The sequence below is a fragment of the Heterodontus francisci genome, chromosome 47, assembly GCF_036365525.1.
Source record: "Heterodontus francisci isolate sHetFra1 chromosome 47, sHetFra1.hap1, whole genome shotgun sequence".
NCBI classification, from domain to species: Eukaryota; Metazoa; Chordata; class Chondrichthyes; order Heterodontiformes; family Heterodontidae; genus Heterodontus; species Heterodontus francisci.
Genome location: NC_090417.1, coordinates 17,474,030 through 17,490,746, shown reverse-complemented (window position 1 = coordinate 17,490,746; position 16,717 = coordinate 17,474,030). Strand labels below are relative to the sequence as shown.

General features: G+C 44.6%; 1 protein-coding gene across 1 annotated transcript in view; it reads right to left on the bottom strand.

Moving 5' to 3' along the window:
• Positions 1 to 8,815, bottom strand: part of xpo7 (exportin 7) — a 126,311-nt gene extending 117,496 nt beyond the window's left edge. Inside the window, exon 1 of the mRNA XM_068023140.1 lies at positions 8,688 to 8,815. Coding sequence (XP_067879241.1) covers positions 8,688 to 8,804 — 117 coding nt within the window. The 5' untranslated portion in view covers positions 8,805 to 8,815. The remainder of the gene's footprint in view (positions 1 to 8,687) is intronic.
• Between the last annotated feature and the right edge of the window lie 7,902 nt (positions 8,816 to 16,717).

Sequence of the window (16,717 nt, the reverse complement as noted above, 5' to 3'; positions counted from 1 at the left end):
AAGTGAGCGTGGAACCCTTGGAGGATGTGACTGGAGAATTGATAACGGCGAACAGGGAAATGGCAGATAATTCAAACCAATATTTTGCATCGGTCCTCAAGGTGGGGGACACTATAAACATCCCACAGATATCAGATAAGCAAGGAGCTAATGGGAGGAAAGATCTTGCAGCAGTCTCTATCATGAGGGACAAAGTATTTGACAAACACGTCGCCAGGACCAAGGGTTTCAAAGGAAGTGGCTGTAGAAATAGTGGAGGCATTGGTCCAAATATTCCAGAGCTCACTGGATTCTGGGAGGGCCCCACCGGATTGGAAAACTGGTAACGTGACGCCCCTGTTCAAGAAGGGAGAGAGACAAAAAGCAGGAAACTATAGGCCAGTCAGCCTAACATCGGTTGTTGGGAAAATGCTAGAGTTGATTATTAAGGAAGAAATAGCAGGACATTTAGAAAAACTTACTGCAATCAAACAGAGTCAACATGGTTTTGTGAAAGGGAAAACATATTTGACAAATTTGCTAGAGTTCTTCAAGGATATAACAAGCAGAGTTGATAAAGGGGAACTGGTAGATGTAGTGTATTTGGATTTCCAGAAGGCATTCGATAAGGTGCCACATAAAAGACTATTGCACAAGATAGTTCACGGTATTGGGGTAATCTATTAGAACAGGTTGAGGATTGGTTAACTCAGAGAAGACAGAGAGTCGGGATTAATGAGCCTTTTTCAGGTTCCAAAGACGTAACTAGTGGAGTGCCACAAGGATCAGTCCTAGGGCCTCAATTAGTTGCGATCTATATTAATGACTTGGAAGAGGGGGCAGAGTGTAATATATCCAAATTTGCTGACAATACAAAAATAGGTGGGAGGGCATATTGTGATGAGGACATAAGGAATCTGCAAGGGGATATGGATGGTTGAGTGAGTGGGCAAAAACTTGGCAGATGGAGTTTCATGTCGGAAGGTAGGAAGAATCAAAAGGCAGACTATTATTTAACAGGAGAGAGACTCCAAAAAAGTGCAGTACAGAGGGATCTGGGTGTTCTTGAACATGAAACACAAAAGGTTAGCATGCAGGTGCAGCAAATAATTAAGGAGGCAAATGGAATTTTGCCTTTATTGCTAGGGGGTTAGAGCTTAAAAATAGGGAAGTCTTGTTACAACTGTACAGGGTGTTGGTGAGGCCGCACCTGGAGCACTGTGTACAGTTCTGGTCCCTGCATTTAAGAAAGGATATACTAGAATTGGAGGCAGTTCAAAAGAGATTCACTTGACTGATTCCTGGGACGAAAGGGTTGACTTATCAAGAAAGGCTAAACAGATTAGGCCTTTATGCATTAGAGTTTAGAAGAATGAGGGGTGATCTTATTGAAAACGTACAAGATTCTGAGGGGGCTTGACAGGGTAGATGTTGAGATGATGTTTCCACTCGTGGGGGAATCTCGAACTGGGGGACAAAGTTACAGAATAAGGGGGACACATTTAAAACTGAGATGCGACGGAATTTCTTCTCTCAGAGGATAGTGAATGTCTGGAATTCTCTATCCCAGAGAGTTGAGGAGGCTGGATCACTGAAAGTATTTAAAGAGGTGGAGGATAGATTTTTGAAATATCGGAGTTGAGACGAAAGAGTTGAGGTCTGGGGCAGATCTGCCATGATCTTATTGAATGGCGAGGCAGGCTTTAGGGGCTGAATGGCCGACTCCTGCTCCTATTTCATCTGTTATTATATTCTGTGCTCACATCTCCACTCCTCTGCCTACCGTGTTGCCCTGTCCCCACCATTGGTGTTGCAGCCTCCAGCTATCTAAACCGGACACTCTGCAGCTCCCTCCATGATACTCTCCACTCCTTAAAATCTACTCTCTATAAATTTTCCAAAGACCAGGACTTGAGCCTCAACTGTGAGGTGCCTCGTGACAACTCAAAGAGTTAAAAAAGCAATGTAAATGATGGTTCTTGTTGGGCACCGCACTTTAAAATGGGTCTTGGACAGAGCGCAGCACAGATTCATCATAATGTTACCAGGGGTCCAAGCGTTAAATTACCATAGTTTATATAAACTAGGCTTGTTTTCCCTGGAATATAGAACATTAAGGGATGATCTGATCGAGGTTTTAAGCATTTTGAAAGGAATCGACTGGATAAATAGAGAGAAACTTTTTCCATTGGTGCGGGAGGCCAAGAGGACAGAAGCTTAAAATCAGTTAGGCCATTTAGAAGATAAGTTGGGAAACACTTCTTCCTGCAAAGGATGGCAGAAGTGCCGAACTCCCACAAAAAACAGTAGATGCGACCTCAATTAATTATTTTCAACCTGAGATCATTAAACTTTTGCGAGACAAGGGTTTCAAAGAATATGGAGCCAAATCAGATAGATGGGGTTAAGATATAGATCTCACTGAATGGCAGAACAGCTTGACGGACTGAATGGCCTCTTCCTGTTCCTATGTTTTGGTGACATGGACGAAGCACATTTAATCGCCCCAGCAACTGAGCAGCTTGCTGGCCCACTTAAGACAGCATTCCAAATCAACCATGCAGTGCAGACAAAAGTCACATGTAGCCAGAGCCATGCAGTCGATTCCCACGGGGTTTTACAACAATCCAGCAGCTCTCATGGTCATTTTCCCCCCTCTGATGCCAAACCACGAATTCTCAGATTTGCTAAATTTATTACAATCGGTCATCCTGGGATCTGAACTCATGAACTCCGGGTTGCTAGTCCAGTACCATAAACCCTAGATTTTCAAACGCTAAACAAAGAAATTCACATTAAGTCGAGTAACATTTTAAACATCAAATTCCTCTCATTGAAGTATTTCTTTGAGATAGTTACTAATAAATCCAACAGGCAATTCGGGAAAAACTTCTTTACTCAGAGTGGTTAGAATGTGGAATGCGCGACCACAGGGAGCAGTTGAGGTGAATTGCACAGATGCATTTCAGAGGAAGGTAGATAAACACGAGGGAGAAAGGAATAGAAGGATCTGACTGGGTGGAGGGAACTTGCACTGCTAAAGACCAGTTGAGCTGAATGGCCTATTTCTGTGCTGTGAATTCTATTGCCTTTTTTTTTTGCGTGTGTGACCTGTGCACTGCAGTCTGCAATGCTGCTCCTGGATCTCTGGTTCAGGTACTGCAATCTGCTGTCTGGCGAACAGTATTCCATCCCGAATGTATTGCTCATCCAAAGCTCTTCCACCAGGAAAATAAATCCCAAGGACTGAGGTTCCAGGCACCATTCACATCTTGTCGTTCTGTGCGATCCATCTGCAGGTTATTATCCTCTCTCTCACTTGCTCACTCCCCTCCAACGCTTAAACTGGGCTGCTAATCATCTCATAAGCTGGAGGACATTACACGCAAGTGCTTTGAGAGAAGTACTTATTCTGCACCAGGTCACAAAGATTCACCTCCTGCCCCGCACCAGGTTTTATCTGTGCTGAAGGATGTCGCCACAAAACCAGAAACAAAACTGAGTTAATACCAATGCACTTCAAACTGAAGATGGGCTTACTGCAACAAACGCAGGTCCACAGTTTTCCTGGAAAAGTTAACACCATTCCCTTCAACCTTAGTAAAAATCCAGCAATTTTATTGAATAAAAATGGGAAACTTGACTGATCTAGTCATTGTAAACTAGTGAGTCAAATTATAAACATACGGAAAGCCATCCCAAAACACTGGCAAAAATCCCAGAATCCCACAGAATTTGACTCTTTCAGACAACGTACAACAATAAGCCTGATTACAACCACTGAGCTTGCTGCTAGATAGCACCTTAGCCAAGTTTGTAAAAATAGATGGTAATCTGTTCACTTTCTTTTATCCTTCTTCATTTCACCAGATCCCGAACACGGGTACAAAAGCAAAATACAGTGAATGCTGGAAATCTGAAACAAAAGCAGAAAATACTGGAAATACTCAGCAGGTCAGACAGCACCTGTGGAGGAAGAAGCTCAGTTTCTCTCTCCACAAATGCTGCCTGATCTGAGTATTTCCAGCATTTTCTGCTTTTGTTCCCGAACAAAGGTGCTCAGGATGTGGTCAGTGTGATTTTTTTTTTAAAGCCAAGGTTGTGGTTGGCATTCTTCAAGGGTTTTGCAGCGTCAGTTCAAATGAAGAGGGCCCTTCCACCCATATGATCTCCTCCTTCCACAACACCAACCCTACCATCTCTCTATCACAGCATCCAGCTGATTCGTCCACAACTCCAGTGCCCAAGTATTAACCAGCCATCCTAGCCAATAATCATCCTCCGTGTGAAGAAATATCTCCACGCATCAGTCCTAAAGTTAAACGGCACGACTCTGCATCCTCGCATCGCTGAAACTCTTGTTCTAGATTTACTTATTCTGTCACATCAAGAAGCACCTTGTGTAACTCTGCAAGGCCTCCTCTGAGATTTGTCTCTTCGTGGCTTGCTCAGTTATTCCTCACAATTCATGCCTCTGACATAGAGGATCGTTGCTATTGTCGGGTGTCAGCCTTGGCTCCGTGTTGGCGCTCTCTCTCGCCTCAGAGTCAGAAGAATTGAGCACATAGACAATAACATTTCAGGCAGTACTGAGGAGTGCTGCACTGTTGGAGGCACCAGTCTTCACACGTGATGATAATTTGAGGCCTCACCTAGTCTCTCAGGTGGACATAAAGGATTCAATGGCACGATTCAAAGAAGAGCTGCCAAGTTCTCCCAGAGGACTGGCCAACATTCATCTCTCAACCAACCAGATTATGTGGCCATTTCCCTCACTGTTGTTTGTGGGAGCGTGCTGTGTGCAACTTGGCTGTCACAGTTCCCTTTGTTGCAATGACAACACGTCGATATTAATTCAACAGCTGTGGAAACCCATTGGAACGTCAGGAAAGGAACAATATAAATGGAAGTCCTTCCATCTATTGACACTCTTCTCTCTGGAGCCCGACTTGAAATTCGACAGTTCGCTCTTCGTATTGAGATTTTTAGTTGGTCCTTTATCATATTGCTGTTATGGGACCAGGCAGTGCACAAATTCATTTATCAGCATTCCTACAAATCAACAAAAGGCCAATGCCTGTTAAGCATGTTGGGGAAATCCCAATGTCCTATAAATGTAAGTTCCTCCTCATCACTGCACCATCCCAGGGATTGGAGACACACACGCTATTTCACAGGAACCAGTGCTCCAGGAGGCCCCACCACTGCAATGCGCAATTTCAGCAGGAGTTCTGGGCAATTTCTACACAACTGAATTGACAACCTAACACAGCATCCTGCATAATTTCACTGCTACCTCCCACTGTCTGAAGATGCTGTGTCAACGAACAGCTCCTTTTGCTTCTCATGGTAAATCCAAAACACTGCACTGACAACTGCTCACTTTCACAACTGACCATTTGAGTACCAACAAGCTGGCTCCAGGTTAAAGATGCAAAGTAACCTCCCGATGTAGTAGAGAAACATGGCCGCACAAAGAAACTATTGCAATGCTTCAGCTCAATGTGCATCTTGAGCATCTTTGCCAGTGCAAGGCTGACAATGGAGGAGGAAAAACATTTCTCAGAAGCAACATAACAGCTTGATACAGAAAAGGCTCATGCGCCATCTGACCATGATAATCCAGCACAGAAAAACAACACCGCAGAAAACAAGTATGTGCCGGTGTTTCTCTCCATACTCCTCACTGCTTTCTGTTCTCTTCAACATTCCTCTTTTTTCGACTGGTATTTAGGGGAGACGGTGGTGCAGTGATCATGTCACTGGCCGAGTAATCCAGAGTCCTGTGGACACGGGTTCACATCCCACCACAGCAATTGGTGCAATTTAAATTCAATTAATTTTTTTAAAATCTGAAATTGAAAGCGAGTCTCAGCAATGGTGCCATGAAAATATGACTGTAAAAATTCAGCTGGTTCACTAACGTCTGTCTGACATGTGACTCCAGACCCACAGCAATATGGCTGACTCTTAACTGCGTTCTGAAATGGCCCAGCAAGCCACTCAGTTGTCAAGGGCAATTAGGGACGGGTAACAAATGTTGGCCTTGCCAGTGACGCTCACATCCCTTCAAACAATAAAAACTTAATTCCCATTTAAAAAACGCTTCTGGACTCTTCTTCATGGCAGAGCATGCCACTTAATAATTACCCTCCAAATAAAAAATTTCTGAACAATTACAGAGGAAAATGTTGAGGGAATTTTGGAGGGGTGGGCGGGTGCCTAACCAAGTTAGTCTGGTGCCTGCAAGACAAAAATGCATCTGACACAAACAACACTGAGCTCAGTGATAATCAGCACCTCTTAGTCCAGAGACAAGGAGAAGGACAAGAGCAGCAATGTTGTGAGATCAGCATCACACTATCCTGACTTGGTCAGATATTGCCATTCTCTCATTGCTGCTGGGTCAATATTCTGGAGCTCCTGACCTCATGACTGTGACAGAACCATCACCACAAGGGTTCCAATAGCTCAAGAAGGCCCACCACCTCCTCAAGGTGGGCAAGAAATACCGTTATCAGAAACAGCCCCATCCTGAGAAAAAACATTTTAAAATACGTACACACTTTGAAGTACAGGTCATTTCCTTGACCCTGCATTACACTGCAAAGTAAAACTTATACACCGTCATAGCGACTGAAACACAATGATTTAAGAAACAAGCGAAACTCAACATTGCATACTGACTGAGACATTCAAACCATGCAGCAGTTGCAAATGGTTACGATTTCTGTAACTCAAAAGATTACGCTGACTCGGAGCAAATATGAGTAAAGAACATACCGCATAACACTAATGGCTGAATTCACATTACTTAACTGGACAAAACAACCAGAACGTGTAAAGTTTACAATGTGAATTGGTAAATATTTTCCATACTAAAAGGAAAGATTAGACTTGTTTTCATCTGTTGTATTCATTACAGATAAACAAGCATGCTCACCAAGGGTTACAAAATCAAAATAAAGAGAGTAGAAGGTGGAGATACATAGTATCTCCCAAACAAGGATGAAGGATGTCTAAAAGTTAATATTTCACATCTTAATGTTTCAACAGAAGTGATCAGCTTTTCAGGGAAAGGTGGTGGGGAGAAATGCACAGGCACGAAAAAAGAATGATCTGTGAAGTGACCAAGATCAAAGTGGAATTTCTTACATTAGAGCAAACACAAGATCAAGTTAAGCTGGAATAGACCATGTGGCTGCAAGTGAGACACAACAGCTTGAAACGATTATTTGTTTACTTCTGGAGAAACATTTACATCATACCTCAAGGGAGTTACGGAAGCACGTGAGAGGCAGAGAAAGGTGGAAGTGCAACAGAATAGAAGATATCCTGGGAACAGAGATGAAGAGAGAGAGAAAACACCAGAGAAAAAGAGAGAGCAAGAAATGCCTGGGAGGAAGTGGAGGAAGTTATGAATTCCATACAAAGACCAAAAAGTTATAATTTAGATGAAATAAATGTTACTTTCAAACTTTTTTCCCCCACAGAAATAAAAGTCAATTCAGATCCATCAAATAAAACATGAACTGTGTGTGTTCAAGAGGAAGGACGAACCACCAAATCCAGTAAACACAAATTTTTACAAACTCTGGTGCAAATGCAACAGTATTTTCTCTGCATTTTGTCATAAAACCATCCAATTCTGCACTGTTAATGCAGTATGATCGTTAGTTTGCACTGATCCTGAACACAGTCCTGCTGCATGTGAAAAATACACAAATCAATAATAAAAGCAAAATACTGCAGATGCTGGAAATCTAAAATAAAAACAAGAAATGCTGGAAATACTCAGCATGTCTGGCAGCATCTGTGGAGAGAGATGCTGCCAGTCCTGCTGAGTATTTCGAGCATTTCTTGTTTTTATTACACACAAATTCATTTTGCATTCAGTCTTGAGGAATGAACCTGGCTGGTTGAAAATGCAAGTGGTTGCGGGGGGGAGAGGGGGGGCAGGCAGGAGAATGTCCAGAGGCCACATCCTGCTGCAATAGAGGGAAATCCCTGAGGTTGTCAGTTTTTATTATTAAATAGCATTGATGCAAAATCCAAATTCACACTTTGCCCTCCAGTCTTTTCTTGGACAGGCTGCAATCCAAGTCTGGGGAAATGGAAGGGACTGAGCAACCACAGGCCGAGTACTGAACCAGGAACAGGCTCTGTTTATTTACATCAGCTTCCCAAAGGCTCAGGAAACATCTCCAGGCCAGCACTGGCCGGTTACCCCTGGCAACCCTCTCCCCCCCCAACATCTGCCCGCTCCCCACAACAAACTCCCCGCTTCAGCCGCAGATTCCGTCTCTACAGGCGGTAAACATGCCCGCCCCGAGAGAAGAGTGCTGTCCCGCCATCCTTCCCCATCCACACTCTGCCGCCGCCCCACACACGGCCGGCGGCTCCATCACTGTTACCTGCACATGATCCGCCATTTTCCTCCATTCATGCTCGCCTCGGCAACGCGCCTGCGCACTGCCCAGTCTCCCCGCGCCGGCCCGGTCCGCTCCCGCCAACGCGCCTGCGCACTGCCCAGTCTCCCCCGCGCCGGCCTCCACCCTCCCCGGTCCGCTCCCGCCAACGCGCCTGCGCACTTCCCAGTCTCGTGAAGTCTCCCTCCATGGCTCCCGGTCAAGCGCCTGCGCACTATGGATTATCACGCCGTCCCGTCAATCTGCTGCCGTCCACGCGCCTGCGTACTACCCACTTGCCTCCCCTGTCAAGTGGCTGAAGCGATGCGAAGGTTCCGACGCCGTCATCACGTGCTCCAGTCCCAAGAACCTGCAGCGGCGCAAATTCCGGGTTGGGAAAGGATGTATCAAATGCATAGCGGAGATAGCATGCTTTCATCCTGCAAAGAGTGCATTCATTATGCAGAAAGCAGGCATAACATGTGGAAAGCATGCATTTAGAATCATAGAAAAGGTACTGAAAGAGGTCATTCAGTCTATTGTGTCTGCACTAGCTGAAAAAACTAGCTGTCCAATCTAATCCCACCTTCCAGCACTTGGTCTGCAGCCTTGCAGCTCACAGCACTGAAAGTGCATGTCCAGGTCCCTCTCAAATGAGTTGAGGATTTCTGCCTCCACCACTGATCCAGGCAGTGAGTTTCAGACACCCATCACCCGCTGGCTGAAAATGTTTTTCCTCATGTCCCCTCTAATCCTTCTGCAGTCACCTTAAAGCTGTATCCCCTGATAATTGACTTCCCTGCCAGGGGAAACAGGTCATTCCTGTCGACTCTATCTGGGCCCCTTCTAATATTGTACACCTCAATTAAGTCACCCCTCAGCCTCCTCTGTTCAAAGGAAAACAACCCTCGCCTATTTTTCTTCATAGCTGCAATTTTCAAGCCCTAGCAACATTTTTTATTTTATTTAGAGATACAGCACTGAAACAGGCCCTTCAGCCCACCAAGTCTGTGCTGACCAACAACCACCCATTTATACTAATCCTACATTAACCCCATATTCCCATATTAACCCCATATCACACACAATTCCCCTACCACCTACCTACACTAGGGGCAATTTATAATGGCCAATTTACCTATCAACCTGTAAGTCTTTGGCTCTGGGAGGAAACTGGAGCACCCAGCGAAAACCCACGCAGTCACAGGGAGAACTTGCAAACTCCGCACAGGCAGTACCCAGAATTGAACCCGGATCGCTGGAGCTGTGAGGCTGCGGTGCCAACCACTGCGCCACTGTGCCATTCTTGTAAATTTCATCTGTATTGTCTCCAAAGCAATTATGTCCTTTCTGTAATGTGGTGACCAGAACTGTACACAATGCTCCAGCTGTGGCCTAATTATTTGGCCTATCCCTCGCAACCTTTTTAAACCACATCGGCGAACCTCCAGTCTTCTGGTGCCTTGCCTGTATCCAGTGAGGATTTGAAGATGATCCTGAGAGCATCTGCTATTTCCTCCCTGGCTTCTTTTAACAATCTGGGATGCAATCCATCCGGCCCTGGTGATTTATCTGCTATTTCACACTCTTCTTTAAATACAATATCTGCATCAACCCTCTGCTTTGTGAAGACAGAGACAAAAAACTCATTAAGAACCCTGCCCACATCTTCTGTATCCAAGCAGAAGTTCCCTGGTACATCTCTGATCGGCCCTACCCTTTCCTTAATTATCCTCTTGTTCTCAATATACTAATAAAACATCTTTGGGTTTTCCTTGATTTTACCTGCCAATAATTTTTCATGTCCTCTCTTTGCTTTTCTAATTTCCTTTTTTACTTCACCCCTGCACTTTCTATACTCCTGTAGGCTTTCTAAAGTATTAAGTTTATTGTGACCGTCATAAGCTTTCTTTTTCTGCTTTATCTTACCCCGTAAGCTTCTAGATAACCGGGGGCTCCAGATTTGGCAGTACCACCCTTTATCTTTATGGGGACATGGCTATATTGTGCCTGTAGAATCTCGCTTTTGAATGCCTCCCACTGGTTTGCCACTGATTTTCCTTCCAGTAGCTGTTTCCAATCCACTTTCGCCAGATCACCTCACAGTTTTGTAAAATTTGCCTTCCCCCAATTTGGAACTTTTACTCCAGCTTTATCTTTGTCCTTTTCCATGATTATGTTGAAACTAACTGTATTATGGTCACTATCTCCAAAATGGTCAGCCACTGCTACTTCATCCACTTGCCCAGCTTCATTTTCGAAGACTAAATCTAGAATTGCACCCCCTCTTGTTGGACTTGTTATGTGCTGGCTAAAAAAGTTCTCTTGAATGCAGTTCAAGAATTTTGTGCCCTCTGTGCCCTTTGCAGTGTTTGTATCCCAGTTGATATTAGGGTAGGTGAGATCCCCAACTATTATTGTTTTTGCACTCAGAAATTTGCCTACATATTTGTTCTTCGATCTCCCTCTCATTATTTGGGGGTCTATTGGACACTCTTAGTAGTGTGGCTGCCCCTTTTTTGTTTCTGAGCTCCACCCATATGGCCTCATTTGATGATTCATTTAGCATATCATCCCTCCTCACAGCGGTTACTGATTCCTTATAATAATGCTACACTCCCTCCTTTTTTACCCCCCTCTCTATCCCGCCTGAAAACTCTATATTCAGGGATGCTGAGGTGCCATTCCTGCCTCACTTTAAGCCAAGTTTCCATTTTAGCAACAATATTGTGTTGCCATGTGTCTATCTGTGTCCTCAGCTCATCGACATGCAAAGAATGCATTTAATGTACTGAAAGTATATATTCAAGTGGATAGTGCATTTAATGTACATAAGAATGCATTTAACATACAGAGAATACATGACAGAGAGGTGCAAAAATTATCGGGGAGTTATAATGGGGGACTTTAATTTTCCAAACACAGACTGGGGTAGTAGTAGTGTAAAGGGCAGTGAGGGGCAAGAGTTCCTCATGTGTGTTCAGGAAAACTTTCGACAGCAATATGTTTCCAGTCAAACGAGAAAGGAGGCACTGCTAGACCTGTTTCTTGGGAATGAGGTGGGCCAAGTGAATCAAGTATCAGTAAGAGATCATTTAGGGGACAATGATCATTGTATCATAAGGTTTAAGCTGACTATGGAAAAGGACAAAGGACAATCCACAGTAAGAATAATTAACTGGGGGAAAGCCAACTTCAATAGGTTAAGAACGAAGCTGGGCGAATAAATTGGAGTCAAAGGTTGGCAGGAAAAATGGTAGCTGAACAATGGGCTACTTTCAAAGAAGAGATCGTTTGGGCACAGTCAAGCTATGTTCCCTCAAAGGGGAAAGGGAGGGCAAACAAATCCAGAGTTCCCTGGATAGCAAAAGAGGGAGAGATTAAGGTAAAGAAGAAAATGTGTGTTTATGACAGATGCCAGGTAGAAAATATTACTGAAACCCAGGCTGAATATAGAAGGTCCAGAGGGAAAGTGATAAAGCAAATAAGAGAAGCAATCAGAGAGCATGAAAAGATACTGGCAGCTAACGTTAAAGGGAATCGCAAAGTTTTCTATGGACATATAAATAGTAAAAGGGTGGTAAAAGGAGGAGTTGGGCCGATTGGGGACCATAAAGGGGATTTACACATGGAGGCAGAGGGCATAGCTGAGGTATTAAATGAATACTTTGTCTCTGTCTTTACCAAGGAAGAAGATGCTATCCAGGCAATGGTGAAAGAGGAGGTAATTCAGACACTAGAAGGGTTAAAATTCATAAGGAGCATGTATGAGATCGGCTGTTTGTATTTAAAGTGGATAAAGCAACAGGACCGGATGAGATGCATCCAAGGACACTGAAGAAAGTGAGGGTGAAAATCGTGAGGCACTGGCCATAATTTTTTTAGTCTTCCTTAGACTCAGGGGTGGTGCCAGAGGACTGGAGAATTGCAAACGTTCCACCCTTGTTCGACAAAGGGTGTACAGATAAGCCCAGCAACCACAAGCCAGTCAGTTTAACTTCGATGGTGGGGAAACTTCAAGGATGAATTCATAGTCACGTGGACAAATGTGGGTTCACTAAACAAAGCCAGCATGGATTTCTTCAGAGAAAATCATGTTTGACTAATTTGCTGGATTTCTTTGAGGAGGTAACAGAAAGGGTTGATGAGGGCAATGCAGTTGACGTAGTGTACTTGGACTTGCAAAAGGTACAGTGCCACACAACAGACTTGTGAGCAAAGTTCTCGCTCATGGGATAAAAGGGACAGTAGCAACATGGATACGGAATTGGCTGAGTCACAGGAAACAAAGAGTAGTGGTTAATGGATATTTTTCGGGCTGGAGGAAGGTTTGTAGTGGAGTTCCCTCGGGATCATTTTTGAGACCCTTGCTTTTCCTGATCTCCATTAATGACCTAGACTTTGGTGTACAGGGCACAGTTTCAAAGTTTGCGGATGATACAAAACTTGGGAAGCATTGTGAACACTGAGGAGGATAGTGTAGAACTGCAAAAGGACACAGACAAGTTGGTGGAATGGACGGATAGACGGCAGATGAAGGTCAATGCAGAGAAATGTGAAGTGATTCATTTTGGTAGGAAGAACAAGGAGAGACAATATAAAATAAAGGATACAATTCTAAAGGGGGTGCAGAAGCAGAGGGACCTGGGTGTATATCTGCATAAGTCATTGAAGGTGGCAGGACAGGTTGAGAGAGCAGTTTTTAAAGCATACAGTATCGTGGGCTTTATTAATAGGGGCACAGAGTACAACAGCAAGGAAGTTATGTTGAACTTGTATAAGACACTAGTTCGGCCTCAGCTGGAGTATTGCATCCAGTTCTGGGCGCTGCACTTTAAGAAAGATGTGAAAGCATCGGAGAGAGTGCAGAAAAGATTCATGAGAATGGTTCCAGTGATGAAGAAATTCAGTTATGAAGATAGACTGGAGAAGTTGGGACTGTTTTCCTTGGAGAAGAGAAGACTGAGAGGTGATTTGATAGAGGTATTCAAAATCATGAGGGGTCTGGACAGAGTACATGGAGAGAAACTGTTCCCACTCGTGAAAGGATCGAGAACGAGAAGGCACAGATCTTAAGTAATGGGTAATAAAAGCAAAAGTGGCATGAGGAAAAACTTGTTCTCGCAGCGAGTGGTTAAGGTCTGGAATGCGCTGCCTGAAAGTGTGGTGGAGGCAGATTCAATTGAAGCATTGAAAAGAGAATTAGACTGTGATTTGAAAAGGAAGAATGTGCAGAGTTATGGGGAGAAGGCGGGGGAATGAAACTGAGTGAATTGCTCTTTCGGAGAGTCGGGGATACAGACACAATAGGCCAAATGGCCTCCTTCTGTGCTGTAACTATTCTGTGATTTAATTGTAGAGGCCATTTATGTGCAGAGAGAATGCATTTAAGATACAGATAATATATTTTTTTTTAAGTAATTCTGAAGATGTGAGGACACAGTCAGCATTTATTGCCCATCTCTAATTACCCTTGAGAAGGTGGTGGTGAGCTGCCTTCTTAAACAACTGCAGTCTGTGTGGTGTAGTTACACACACAGTGCTGTTCGGAAGGGCATTCCAGGTTTTTGATCCAGTGGCAATGAAAGAACAGTAATATAGTTCAAAGTTAGGATGGTGGGTGACTTGGAGGGGAACTTGGTATTCCCATGTGCCTGCTGCCTTTGCCTTTCTGGTTTGGGAAATGATCTGGATGGAGCCTCAGTTAGTTGCTGTCGTGCAGGCTGCAGTCATGTGACGCCAGCGTGGAGGGAGTAGATGTTTAAGTTAAGGAAAACAGACAACAGGTGTCCTACTGAGGTTGTAGAGTGAGGGTGGGAGAGCGGGTAATGCAGGTAGGAATAGAAGTATTGCAAAGCAGAGCAGGCTCCAGTTAACCTGAAGTCTGGAAGAAGAAAGCAAAAGGTCAACACCATTCTGCCATCTGTTCTGATGAAGAGTCCACACTGCAAGACTTTGGGGAAACTTGCAGCATCTGTTGCTGATGACAAAACAATTCCAAGCAGCAAAGTTATATCCAGACAGAGGAATCTGCAATGTCCTGATTCACAGAATCAAACAGTTGGGGGCCACACATTAACTGACAGAATTAAACGACACCCATTGGCTGCAGCAAAATGCAGGGTGATGCTTGCTTCGCAAGATCCCAATCGCGTGCCATAGAAGTCAGGAAAGATACACTGAGGTGCCAACCTGCAGTACGTAAATACTCCGAGTTTCTCCTAGTTATTGGAGCTCGCGTACAGCTCAGTGAAAAAGATGAGTAAATTGTAATTATTTGATCCCAAGTCACTTAGTTTCCTTCAACTTCTTTTGATCTGTTTTGCTTTACTCATCGAAATTTACAGCGCAGAGGCCATTTGACCCATCATGCCTGAACCATGTATTTAAGATTAGTTGACGGAGGTTTTACGTTCAGGGAGCTCCTCACTGACGCAAAGTCAAAAAAGATGAGAAAATAAACTTAAGTCCAACCTTGCTTTGAAAATTTTTGACAAATCTGGGAAGGCGTGGGATAATTGGCAGGCATGCGATGGAGTCAATGGGGAGAAGAGCCTCAGGGCCAGACTGGAAGCTGCAGCGTTGTCTTTGCAATGACCCTTCCATTGTAAACATTCCCCTGAAATTAGGGAAGCAGACGTGCGTACTCTTGATCGGGGGACTCAATAACCATTCTCTCCGCCACCGTTCTATCTGCAACACTATGCTGCAGCAACTCACCGAGGTTACTTTGACTATTGCTCCAGGACCATCTACCTTTTCTACCCCTGAGAAAGATAACAACAACAAATGGCATTTATATAGCGCCTTTAGCATTGCAAAAACATCCCAAGGCGCTTCACAGGAGCATTGTCAAACAAGATTGAGCCACATCAGGAGATATTAGGACAGGTGACCAAAAGCTTGGCCAAAGAGGTAGAGTGGAAGGAGCATCTTAAAGATGGAGAGGGGGAGAGGCAGAGAGGTTTAGGGAGGGAATTTTAGAGATCAGGGCCGAGGCAGCTGAAGGCACAGCTGCCAGTGGTAGACCCTCCACATGCCCCCTCCCGCCTTGCTTTGACCACTCCTCACCCCCACTCACGACCACCACCACCACGACCTCATGCCCCCTCACTTACTATTTCCTCCCACCACCCCTCGCTTCCTGCCCCTTTAACATCACATCGTCATCTTGGCTCCGAGGGGGAGCTGTCAAATTTCCTGCTCCTTTCCGTCAGTGCTCGTTTTTTAACGAAGATAGATTGGAGAAGTTGGGACTGTTATCCTTGGAGAAGAGAAGGTTGAGAGGAGATTTGATAGAGGAGATTTCGGGTGGCACAGTGGCGCAGTGGTTAGCACCGCAGCCTCACAGCTCCAACGACCCGGGTTCAATTCTGGGTACTGCCTGTGCGGAGTTTGCAAGTTCTCCCTGTGTCTGCGTGGGTTTCCTCCGGGTGCTCCGGTTTCCTCCCACATGCCAAAGACTTGCAGGTTGATAGGTTAATTGGCCATTATAAATTGCCCCTAGTATAGGTAGGTGGTAGGGAAATATATAGGGACAGGTGGGGATGTGGTAGGAATATGGGATTAGTGTAGGATTAGTATAAATGGGTGGTTGATGGTCGGCACAGACTCGGTGGGCCGAAGGGCCTGTTTCAGTGCTGTATCTCTAAAACTCTAAAGGTGTTCAAAATCACAAGGGGTCTGGACAGAGCAGATAGGGAAGGATTGGTGGAAGGATCGAGAACATAGAAACATAGAAAATAGGAGGAGTAGGCCATTCAGCCCTTCGGGCCTGCTCCGCCATTCAAAAAAGAGCATGGCTGATCGTCTAATTCAGTACCCTGTTCCGCTTTCTCCCCATATCCCTTTGGCATTAAGAAATATATCTATCTCCTTCTTGAATATATTTAATGACTTGGCCTTCACTGCCTTCTCGGTTCTAAATGGCATACCCCGTATCCTGAGACTGTGATCCCTGGTTCTGGACTCCCCAGCCATCGGGAACATCCTCCCTGCATCTAGCCTTTCTAGTCCTGTTAGAATGTTATATGTTTCTATGAGATCCCCTCTCATTCTTCTAAACTCTAGTGAATATAGGCCTAGTCGACCCATTCTCTCCTCATACGTCAATCCTGCCTTCCCAGGAATTAGCCTGGTAAATCTTCTTTGCACTCCCTCCATGGCAAGAACATCCTTCCTCAGATAAGGAGACCAAAACTCCAGATGCAGTCTCACCAAGGCCCTGTATAACTGCACAAAGACATCCTTGCTCCTGTACTCAAATCCTCTTGCAATGAAGGCCAAAATACCATTCTCCTTCCAAACTGCTTGCTGCACCTGAATGTTTG